Below are 12017 nucleotides of genomic sequence, written 5' to 3'. Positions count from 1 at the left end.
CTCAAACTGGCCTAGTGCTCCATAATATTTCTCAAACTACCCTAGTGCTCTTTTTTTTTTTAAATCAAACTGGCCTAGTGCTCTATAATAGTTCTCAAACTGGCCTAGTGCTCTAGAATAGTTCTCTATAATAGTTCTCAAACTGGCCTAGTGCTCTATAATAGTTCTCAAACTGGCCTAGTGCTCTGTAATAGTTCTCAAACTGGACCAGTGCTCTATAATAGTTTTCAAACTGGCCTAGTACTCTATAATAGTTCTCAAACTGGTCTAGTGCTCTATAATAGTTCTCAAACTGGCCTAGTGCTCTGTAATAGTTCTCAAACTGGACCAGTGCTCTATAATAGTTTTCAAACTGGCCTAGTACTCTATAATAGTTCTCAAACTGGCCTAGTGCTCTATAATAGTTATCAAACTGGCCTAGTACTCTATAATAGTTCTCAAACTGGCCTAGTGCTCTGTAATAGTTCTCAAACTACCCTAGTGCTCTTTAAAAAAAATCTAACTGGCCCAGTGCTCTATAATATTTCTCAAACTGGTCTAGTGCTCTATAATAGTTCTCAAACTGGCCTAGTGCTCTGTAATAGTTCTCAAACTACCCTAGTGCTCTTTAAAAAAAATCTAACTGGCCCAGTGCTCTATAATATTTCTCAAACTGGCCCAGTGCTCTATAATATTTCTCAAACTGGCCTAGTGCTCTATAATAGTTCTCAAACTGGCCTAGTGCTCTAGAATAGTTCTCTATAATAGTTCTCAAACTGGCCTAGTACTCTATAATAGTTCTCTATAATAGTTATCAAACTGGCCTAGTGCTCTATAATAGTTTTTCAATCTGGCCTAGTACTCTATAATAGTTCTCAACGTGGCCTAGTGCTCTATAATAGTTCTCAAACTGGCCTAGTGCTCTATAATAGTTCTCAAACTGGCCTAGTGCTCTATCATAGTTCTCAAACTGGCCTAGTGCTCTATCATAGTTCTCAAACTGGCCTAGTGCTCTATCATAGTTCTCAAACTGGCCTAGTGCTCTATCATAGTTCTCAAACTGGTCTACTGCTCTATAATAGTTCTCAAACTGGTCTAGTGCTCTATAATAGTTCTCAAACTGGCTTAGTGCTCTGTAATAGTTCTCAAACTGGCCTAGTGCTCTATAATATTTCTCAAACTGGCCTAGTGCTCTATAATATTTCTCAAACTGGCCTAGTACTCTATAATAGTTCTCTATAATAGTTATCAAACTGGCCTAGTGCTCTATAATAGTTCTCAAACTGGCCTAGTGCTCTATAATAGTTCTCAAACTGGCCTAGTGCTCTGTAATAGTTCTCAAACTGGCCTAGTGCTCTATAATAGTTCTCAAACTGGCCTAGTGCTCTAGAATAGTTCTCTATAATAGTTCTCAAACTGGCCTAGTACTCTATAATAGTTCTCTATAATAGTTATCAAACTGGCCTAGTGCTCTATAATAGTTTTCAATCTGGCCTAGTACTCTATAATAGTTCTCAACGTGGCCTAGTGCTCTATAATAGTTCTCAAACTGGCCTAGTGCTCTATAATAGTTCTCAAACTGGCCTAGTGCTCTATCATAGTTCTCAAACTGGCCTAGTGCTCTATCATAGTTCTCAAACTGGCCTAGTGCTCTATCATAGGTCTCAAACTGGCCTAGTGCTCTATCATAGTTCTCAAACTGGCCTAGTGCTCTATCATAGTTCTCAAACTGGTCTACTGCTCTATAATAGTTCTCAAACTGGTCTAGTGCTCTATAATAGTTCTCAAACTGGCTTAGTGCTCTGTAATAGTTCTCAAACTGGCCTAGTGCTCTATAATATTTCTCAAACTGGCCTAGTGCTCTATAATATTTCTCAAACTGGCCTAGTACTCTATAATAGTTCTCTATAATAGTTATCAAACTGGCCTAGTGCTCTATAATAGTTATCAAACTGGCCTAGTGCTCTATAATAGTTCTCAAACTGGCCTAGTGCTCTGTAATAGTTCTCAAACTGGCCTAGTGCTCTGTAATAGTTCTCAAACTGGCCTAGTGCTCTATAATAGTTCTCAAACTGGCCTAGTGCTCTAGAATAGTTCTCTATAATAGTTCTCAAACTGGCCTAGTGCTCTATAATAGTTCTCAAACTGGCCTAGTGCTCTGTAATAGTTCTCAAACTGGACCAGTGCTCTATAATAGTTTTCAAACTGGCCTAGTACTCTATAATAGTTCTCAAACTGGTCTAGTGCTCTATAATAGTTCTCAAACTGGCCTAGTGCTCTGTAATAGTTCTCAAACTGGACCAGTGCTCTATAATAGTTTTCAAACTGGCCTAGTACTCTATAATAGTTCTCAAACTGGCCTAGTGCTCTATAATAGTTATCAAACTGGCCTAGTACTCTGTAATAGTTCTCAAACTGGCCTAGTGCTCTATAATATTTCTCAAACTGGCCTAGTGCTCTATAATATTTCTCAAACTGGCCTAGTACTCTATAATAGTTCTCTATAATAGTTATCAAACTGGCCTAGTGCTCTATAATAGTTCTCAAACTGGCCTAGTGCTCTATAATAGTTCTCAAACTGGCCTAGTGCTCTGTAATAGTTCTCAAACTGGCCTAGTGCTCTGTAATAGTTCTCAAACTGGCCTAGTGCTCTATAATAGTTCTCAAACTGGCCTAGTGCTCTAGAATAGTTCTCTATAATAGTTCTCAAACTGGCCTAGTGCTCTATAATAGTTCTCAAACTGGCCTAGTGCTCTGTAATAGTTCTCAAACTGGACCAGTGCTCTATAATAGTTTTCAAACTGGCCTAGTACTCTATAATAGTTCTCAAACTGGTCTAGTGCTCTATAATAGTTCTCAAACTGGCCTAGTGCTCTGTAATAGTTCTCAAACTGGACCAGTGCTCTATAATAGTTTTCAAACTGGCCTAGTACTCTATAATAGTTCTCAAACTGGCCTAGTGCTCTATAATAGTTATCAAACTGGCCTAGTACTCTATAATAGTTCTCAAACTGGCCTAGTGCTCTGTAATAGTTCTCAAACTACCCTAGTGCTCTTTTTAAAAAATCTAACTGGCCCAGTGCTCTATAATATTTCTCAAACTGGTCTAGTGCTCTATAATAGTTCTCAAACTGGCCTAGTGCTCTGTAATAGTTCTCAAACTACCCTAGTGCTCTTTAAAAAAAATCTAACTGGCCCAGTGCTCTATAATATTTCTCAAACTGGCCCAGTGCTCTATAATATTTCTCAAACTGGCCTAGTGCTCTATAATAGTTCTCAAACTGGCCTAGTGCTCTAGAATAGTTCTCTATAATAGTTCTCAAACTGGCCTAGTACTCTATAATAGTTCTCTATAATAGTTATCAAACTGGCCTAGTGCTCTATAATAGTTTTCAATCTGGCCTAGTACTCTATAATAGTTCTCAACGTGGCCTAGTGCTCTATAATAGTTCTCAAACTGGCCTAGTGCTCTATAATAGTTCTCAAACTGGCCTAGTGCTCTATCATAGTTCTCAAACTGGCCTAGTGCTCTATCATAGTTCTCAAACTGGCCTAGTGCTCTATCATAGTTCTCAAACTGGCCTAGTGCTCTATCATAGTTCTCAAACTGGCCTAGTGCTCTATCATAGTTCTCAAACTGGTCTACTGCTCTATAATAGTTCTCAAACTGGTCTAGTGCTCTATAATAGTTCTCAAACTGGCTTAGTGCTCTGTAATAGTTCTCAAACTGGCCTAGTGCTCTATAATATTTCTCAAACTGGCCTAGTGCTCTATAATATTTCTCAAACTGGCCTAGTACTCTATAATAGTTCTCTATAATAGTTATCAAACTGGCCTAGTGCTCTATAATAGTTCTCAAACTGGCCTAGTGCTCTATAATAGTTCTCAAACTGGCCTAGTGCTCTGTAATAGTTCTCAAACTGGCCTAGTGCTCTATAATAGTTCTCAAACTGGCCTAGTGCTCTAGAATAGTTCTCTATAATAGTTCTCAAACTGGCCTAGTACTCTATAATAGTTCTCTATAATAGTTATCAAACTGGCCTAGTGCTCTATAATAGATTTCAATCTGGCCTAGTACTCTATAATAGTTCTCAACGTGGCCTAGTGCTCTATAATAGTTCTCAAACTGGCCTAGTGCTCTATAATAGTTCTCAAACTGGCCTAGTGCTCTATCATAGTTCTCAAACTGGCCTAGTGCTCTATCATAGTTCTCAAACTGGCCTAGTGCTCTATCATAGGTCTCAAACTGGCCTAGTGCTCTATCATAGTTCTCAAACTGGCCTAGTGCTCTATCATAGTTCTCAAACTGGTCTACTGCTCTATAATAGTTCTCAAACTGGTCTAGTGCTCTATAATAGTTCTCAAACTGGCTTAGTGCTCTGTAATAGTTCTCAAACTGGCCTAGTGCTCTATAATATTTCTCAAACTGGCCTAGTGCTCTATAATATTTCTCAAACTGGCCTAGTACTCTATAATAGTTCTCTATAATAGTTATCAAACTGGCCTAGTGCTCTATAATAGTTCTCAAACTGGCCTAGTGCTCTATAATAGTTCTCAAACTGGCCTAGTGCTCTGTAATAGTTCTCAAACTGGCCTAGTGCTCTGTAATAGTTCTCAAACTGGCCTAGTGCTCTATAATAGTTCTCAACCTGGCCTAGTGCTCTATAATAGTTCTCAACCTGGCCTAGTGCTCTATCATAGTTCTCAAACTGGCCTAGTGCTCTATCATAGTTCTCAAACTGGCCTAGTGCTCTATCATAGTTCTCAACCTGGCCTAGTGCTCTTTAATAGTTCTCAAACTGGCCTAGTGCTCTGTAATAGTTCTCAAACTGGCCTAGTGCTCTAGAATAGTTCTCTATAATAATTCTCAAACTGGCCTAGTGCTCTATAATAGTTATCTATAATAGTTCTCAAACTGGCCTAGTGCTCTATAATAGTTCTCAAACTGGCCTAGTGCTCTATAATAGTTCTCAAACTGGCCTAGTGCTCTGTAATAGTTTTCAAACTGGCCTAGTGCTCTATCATAGTTCTCAAACTGGCCTAGTGCTCTATCATAGTTCTCAAACTGGTCTAGTGCTCTATAATAGTTATCAAACTGGCCTAGTGCTCTGTAATATTTCTCAAACTGGCCTAGTGCTCTATAATATTTCTCAAACTACCCTAGTGCTCTTTTTTTTTTTTTTATCAAACTGGCCTAGTGCTCTATAATAGTTCTCAAACTGGCCTAGTGCTCTAGAATAGTTCTCTATAATAGTTCTCAAACTGGCCTAGTACTCTATAATAGTTCTCTATAATAGTTATCAAACTGGCCTAGTGCTCTATAATAGTTTTCAAACTGGCCTAGTGCTCTATAATAGTTCTCAAACTGGCCTAGTGCTCTAGAATAGTTCTCTATAATAGTTCTCAAACTGGCCTAGTACTCTATAATAGTTCTCTATAATAGTTATCAAACTGGCCTAGTGCTCTGTAATAGTTCTCAAACTGGCCTAGTGCTCTAGAATAGTTCTCTATAATAGTTCTCAAACTGGCCTAGTACTCTATAATAGTTCTCTATAATAGTTATCAAACTGGCCTAGTGCTCTGTAATAGTTCTCAAACTGGCCTAGTGCTCTATAATAGTTCTCAAACTGGCCTAGTACTCTATAATAGTTCTCAACCTGGCCTATTGCTCTATAATAGTTCTCAAACTGGCCTAGTGCTCTATCATAGTTCTCAACCTGGCCTAGTGCTCTATAATAGTTCTCAAGCTGGCCTAGTGCTCTATAATAGTTCTCAAACTGGCCTAGTGCTCTGTAATAGTTATCAAACTGGCCTAGTGCTCTGTAATAGTTATCAAACTGGCCTAGTGCTCTATCATAGTTCTCTATAATAGTTCTCAAACTGGCCTAGTACTCTATAATAGTTCTCTATAATAGTTCTCAAACTGGCCTAGTGCTCTATAATAATTCTCAAACTGGCCTAGTGCTCTATAATAGTTCTCAAACTGGCCTAGTGCTCTGTAATAGTTCTCAAACTACCCTAGTGCTCTTTAAAAAAAAATCTAACTGGCCCAGTGCTCTATGATAGTTTTCAAACTGGCCTAGTGCTCTAGAATAGTTCTCTATCATAGTTATCAAACTGGCATAGTGCTCTATAATAGTTTTCAAACTGGCCTAGTTCTCTATAATAGTTCTCAAACTGGTCTAGTACTCTATAATAGTTCTCAAATGGTGGTACGGCCTACTACCACTCTTAACCCCTGTGACACGCCACTGCCACTGACTGTCTGTCTGTCACGACAGCCGTCCCCTCGCTGCCGTTAATGGGCAACCGCTGCCAAACCACATCTGACATCTGCACTCACATACATACACACACCGTTTACACTGCCTGACTGTGGCTGAGAAGCACTATATTTCTCTGTAGACTGGCTGAGAGGTAAAGCTAGAGTTCTGTCTGTTTATTCCTGGAATGGAAGCACATTGCTGGAATGAAGTGTGAGGATAAATGGGTGTGAGGGAGGCTTATTATAATGCCAACCCTCCAACGTGCTCTCTCTCTTTCCCTCTCTCTCACCCTCCTCTCTCTCTTTTTATGTTTCTCTCTCTTTCTCTCTCTGTCTCTCTCTCTCTGTCTCTCTCTCTGTCTCTCTCTGTCTCTCTGTCTCTCTCTCTGTCTCTCTTTCTGTCTCTCTCTCTGTCTCTCTCTCTCTCTCTCTCTCTCTCTCTCTCTCTCTCTCTCTCTCTCTCTCTCTCTCTCTCTCTCTCACTGTCTCACTTCTCTCCTTGTGATGATATTATGGGAATGCATAGTGTGCTTATGATTCTAAGTGTACTTATGCACAGTGATCTCTTACCTAGTCCTGCTGTGTGTGTGTGTGTGTGTCTCCTCTCTTCCCAGACACGCCCTGCAGCTGAATGTGATGGCCACGCAGCAGCTCCTGAATCTGGCCCAGCAGATGCACCACCTACAGGCCTTCATCCACATCTCCACAGCCTACGCCAACTGCAACCGCAGGCACATCGACGAGATCATCTACCCACCGCCTGTAGAACCCAGGAAGCTCATCGACTCCCTGGAGTGAGTAGTGTGAAGTCTACTTTCTGCATCCGAGTTGGGGGTGGGGGAGTTGCTGCTATTACGACTCCATCTATTCAGGAAGTGAATTCATTTGCAAATTTCATGCATTGAAAATATGCTCAGTGAAGATAAATGGCACTTAGGCCTGGATTCAATCAGATCAAGCATTAACTGGCATAGCTGATGTTTTGGCGCAGTCGGAGGTGGAACTACGTTGTACCTGTCACATCGGTGAGCAGCTGCTCTTGTGATCATTGTCACGAAGCCATACCCGTTCCACTCACGTTGGAAGTTCAAAACGAGAAAATGTCCTCTTTAGGTATAATGCCGGGAGCCGCTTGTGGATTTGACAGCTCTTAACGCAGTTCCACCTCCAACACCACCAAAACAACCTCTATGCCTCTAAACCTCTAAACAACCTCTATGCCTCTAAACCTCTAAACAAGCTCTATGTTTCTAAACCTCTAAACAACCTCTATGCCTCTAAACCTTTAAACAACCTCTATGCCTCTAAACCTCTAAACAACCTCTATGTCTCTAAACCTCTAAACAACCTCTATGCCTCTAAACCTCTATACAACCTCTATGCTTCTAAACAAGCTCTATGTTTCTAAACCTCTAAACAACCTCTATGCTGGTGTCGACTAGCGCAGATCTGATAGAATCTTAGTTCGACCCTTAGTTAGATAAATGACAGTATATTCATTGAATTTCAATTAATCTCCTGAATGAACTGATTGAAATGTAATTGAACCGAACCAAGGGTGCTGTCAAGTCCACACCACCTTGTGCAATTTCCAACTAATGATTGATTATAAATACCATCACAGACAGCTATTAGAGTGAATGACGTTTCATCTATCTACACAAAATGCCAAGTTTACTTCAATCCTGGCATGTGTCCTGTACCATTGTGATGTGAGTCTAATTGTGAGTGTCCTCTTGTCTGTGACTGCAGGTGGATGGAGGACAGCATCGTCCGTGACATCACGCCGCGCCTCATCGGGGAGCGCCCCAACACCTACACCTACACCAAAGCCCTGGCAGAGTGCGTGGTCCAGAGGGAGAGCAGCAAGCTCAGCATCGGCATCATCAGACCCTCCATAGTGGGAGCCAGCTGGCAGGAGCCTTTCCCTGTGAGTACCGTCACCATAGAGATACAGTATCATATACATACATCATTCTGTGGGACTTGATTACTCTACTGGAACTTGGCACTAGATAGCTGGCAGCAATAAAGTCAATAGATGATCAATAGATACATGGATCACATTCTGTATGTAGTCTGTGGACGTTAAACAGTGTATTGACTGGTCAGCAAGATAAGTGTATCAGAAGAAGTGTGATTGGCTCAGCCACCTGCCTGTTGGGAAATGTATCACAATTTGTAAAAATCTATGTAGCACTTTCACTGTGATGGTAAAAGGGTTCAGTCAGAATCCTGTCAATTCTCACACCATCATGTCCTGCTGTGGTGGCAAATGGATGGGAATTAGCGATCGATCGCTGTAATAGTACACTGGTCAATATATCTCCCCTGTGTACAGTCAGACTTAAAGGGGGATTGGGTGTGTAGTGCTGAGTAAAGGTTGTATTAGGGTTGGACCAGGACAGGTCTAATGGTTCTAATGGTTCAGAAAGTCCGGCTGGGCTGGATTCCAGGACTCGAAGAGGAGCGTCTCTGACCCCAACAGCTGGGTAGGCGATGTGAGGGGGGCAAGGAAGGGGCGATGGGAAAAGGGAGGGGTACTGCCAGTGCTGAAACCGGAGAGCCTATGAGTGTCTCCTACTAGATAGAAGGTCACTGAAAAGCAACTGTAGGTTCATGGAAGTTCAGTGGGTGCAGTAATCAATCAATCAGTCAATCAATATGATGTATTTTATAAAGGTCTTTTGACATCAGCTGTTGCCCCTAGAAAGGCAGGAACCTAGGAAGAAAGCTAGCTAGGAACCAGCTTCCGAGGGGTGGCCAGTCCTCTTCTGGATGTGCAGGGTGATGCTACTTTCATGAGTAAGCTGCTTTTTATTTTCTAATCTATCCGGCTGCTGTAGTGTAGGCTAACATCTTAGCGTAAGGTTTCCACAGGGTTAATCATTTTAATCTCACTTAGCATAGCGGGCAGATGGACATATTAAAGCGTTAAATGCAGACTTTATTGCTGCTTAAAATTTTGTAGGAGCAATGGGAGGATGGTGTTCAACATTTCATTTTCCTGATTATAATATTATATTATATCCCCGCAAATTCAAGTGACATGCTTACTTTATTTTCCTACAGGAATATTATTTGAACGTCTGAGGCTCCATGAATTCACACAGAAAGAGACCAAAAATCTAGAAGATGAAAAAATGCACACTTTCAGAGTTTTCAATAGAGCATAATAGACTTTTAAACAGCACAAAGTATATTCACAGAAAACGACTACATAGCCCCAGGGCTGTATTTAGTTTTCTGGGGCTGTAACGTTTCAACAGTGCATGATCCAGGCCTGGCGGCAAAACAGCCAAAAGATCACGCTTTACCAGTTTATTGCGCGGGCAGCTCGAGACAGTGGGAGTGACGGGAGGAGGGTGTGTGTGTGTGTGTGATGAACTTCAATCTCCATGTCCTCAGAACTCAGTTAAGTGTTAAAATGTCACAGGCGATCCCTCAATGAGGGTCAAAGAAATTGTCTCTGAGACGGTGTGATAAGGACTCCTATTTGTCTGACTGACTGACTGACTGTCTGTCTGTCTGTCTGCACCAGACCATGTAGCCTTACCCTGTAGGGACAAGCCACAGCCAGACCCACACAAATAAGCCCAGTCTATTACCAATGTATTACCGGAGGGCTAATTGATGTGGACACTGTTACTCTCCCTATCTCAGTCTCACTCTACCTAGGTAGCTAGCTAGCTAGCCTAGCACACCACTGGAATGCTAACTCAGCAGATACACAACAATCTAATTGATGTTGCTGTTAGGAGGCTATTTGTAACTTGATGATGTTGCAGCAATGTTATAGTGCTGCTTGAAGCTAGAATTCCTAATTGAAATGGTAACAAAGCGGAAACCGCGCCTGTGTTTTGGTAAAAAGCTGAGGCAGCTAGCCTAGTGGTTAGAGCGTTGGGCCAGTAACCGAAAGGTTGCTGGCCCAACGAATCCCTGAGCTGACAAGGTAAATCGAATCCCTGAGCTGACAAGGTAAATCGAATCCCTGAGCTGACAAGGTAAATCGAATCCCTGAGCTGACAAGGTAAATCGAATCCCTGAGCTGACAAGGTAAATCGAATCCCTGAGCTGACAAGGTAAATCGAATCCCTGAGCTGACAAGGTAAATCGAATCCCTGAGCTGACAAGGTAAATCGAATCCCTGAGCTGACAAGGTAAATCGAATCCCTGAGCTGACAAGGTAAATCGAATCCCTGAGCTGACAAGGTAAATCGAATCCCTGAGCTGACAAGGTAAAAATCTGTCGTTCTGCCCCTGAACAAGGCAGTTAACTCACTGTTCCTAGGCCGTCATTGTAAATAAGAATTTGTTCTTAACTGACTTGCCTGGTTAAATTTAAAAAATGGGCCTGGAGAAATGTAACCACTCTCAAATTCATAGACAGAGCTATGGATGCAAGGACTAACCATCCATGATATAAAATGTATAGTTTTAACCATGTTTTTAAGTTATACAGTGTTTGTTTATACTTACAAACATGAAAGTAAAACAAGCTTGTATTTTGGGTTCTGATGGGGTACGACAGTTGAACTAAGCTCATGAGGCTTATATTCTTCAACAATCAATGGGTATATATCATTCATTTATAAGTCCAAAAATAAATGTAGCAACTAAGGAGTCCATCTTTAAGGGGGGTACTTAGGGTTCTCTTTCACCTACGTCTCTATTCAGTCTGCATCGCTGAAGCGTTCCAGATTGTGAAATATATATATTTTTAGGTCATTTCCAATTCAGCAGACATGTGCAGCATTTACCGTGTCCGCTAACGCTGGAACATTGCCTTTCAATTTAAATAACGGATTAAAATTCTATGTACGGATTGAATAGAGCCCCTAATCTCTCATTACACTAACTTATTCCCTCCCTATTCTTCTGTCTCAGGGTTGGATCGACAACTTCAATGGACCAAGCGGAGTCTTCATCGCTGTAAGTACCAGCATCTACTTATTAGTTGTATTTTTCAGATAGTAAGTTTGCTCATTTTGATGCCACTAGTATAAACGATGATCAGGTGATGATGAGATGTGTTGGTAACCCTGTGTCCTGTCTGATCAGGCGGGGAAGGGCATCCTGCGCACCATGAGAGCCAACAATGATGCGGTGGCGGACCTCATCCCCGTGGACGTGGTCATCAACCTGACCCTGGCCGCTGGCTGGTACACGGCAGTGCACAGGTTAACTTTCCCCCCACGTGGAATATGGTTTGACCAATGACTGTATGGTCTAACCCACACAAACAGACACCCCCATATTGACCTGCAGAAAGACCTCCTGTAAACCTACCTTAGCCCAGTTTGTCCAAACACATCTCCCCAGCTCTACACCATTGACTGATGAGGAAGCCCAGTGTTTTCAATTTATGTGATTTTGTGTTTGTGGGCTCATTTTATAGATGTGTCCTCATGGACCCTCCCCTTTAACCCTTGACCCCTCTGACCTCATCTCTCTGCTCCCTTGCAGACCCAAAACAGCGTTGGTTTACAACTGCACAACGGGCGGCACAAACCCTTTCCACTGGGGAGAGATCGGTAGGTGTCTGTCTGTCTGTCTGTCTGTCTGTCTGTCTGTCTGTCTGTCTGTCTGTCTGTCTGTCTGTCTGTCTGTCTCTGTCTGTCTGTCTCTGTCTCTGTCTCTGTCTCTGTCTCTGTCTCTGTCTCTGTGTCTGTCTCTGTCTCTGTCTCTGTCTCTGTCTCTGTGTCTGTCTGTCTCTGTCTGTCTCTGTCTGTCTCTGTCTGTCTGTCTGTCTGTCTGTCTGTCTGTCTGTCTG

General features: G+C 41.8%; 1 protein-coding gene across 1 annotated transcript in view; it reads left to right on the top strand.

The window, feature by feature from the left end:
* The window catches only part of LOC139566030 (fatty acyl-CoA reductase 1-like), a 76607-nt gene that overhangs the window by 52874 nt on the left and 11716 nt on the right, over positions 1 to 12017 (top strand). Inside the window, exons 4-8 of the mRNA XM_071386867.1 lie at positions 6859 to 7038; positions 7997 to 8174; positions 11132 to 11176; positions 11306 to 11424; positions 11711 to 11778. Of these exons, the coding sequence (XP_071242968.1) occupies positions 6859 to 7038; positions 7997 to 8174; positions 11132 to 11176; positions 11306 to 11424; positions 11711 to 11778 (590 nt within the window). The remainder of the gene's footprint in view (positions 1 to 6858; positions 7039 to 7996; positions 8175 to 11131; positions 11177 to 11305; positions 11425 to 11710; positions 11779 to 12017) is intronic.

The sequence above is a fragment of the Salvelinus alpinus genome, chromosome 37, assembly GCF_045679555.1.
Source record: "Salvelinus alpinus chromosome 37, SLU_Salpinus.1, whole genome shotgun sequence".
NCBI classification, from domain to species: Eukaryota; Metazoa; Chordata; class Actinopteri; order Salmoniformes; family Salmonidae; genus Salvelinus; species Salvelinus alpinus.
This window is presented reverse-complemented; position numbering and strand designations above follow the sequence as displayed.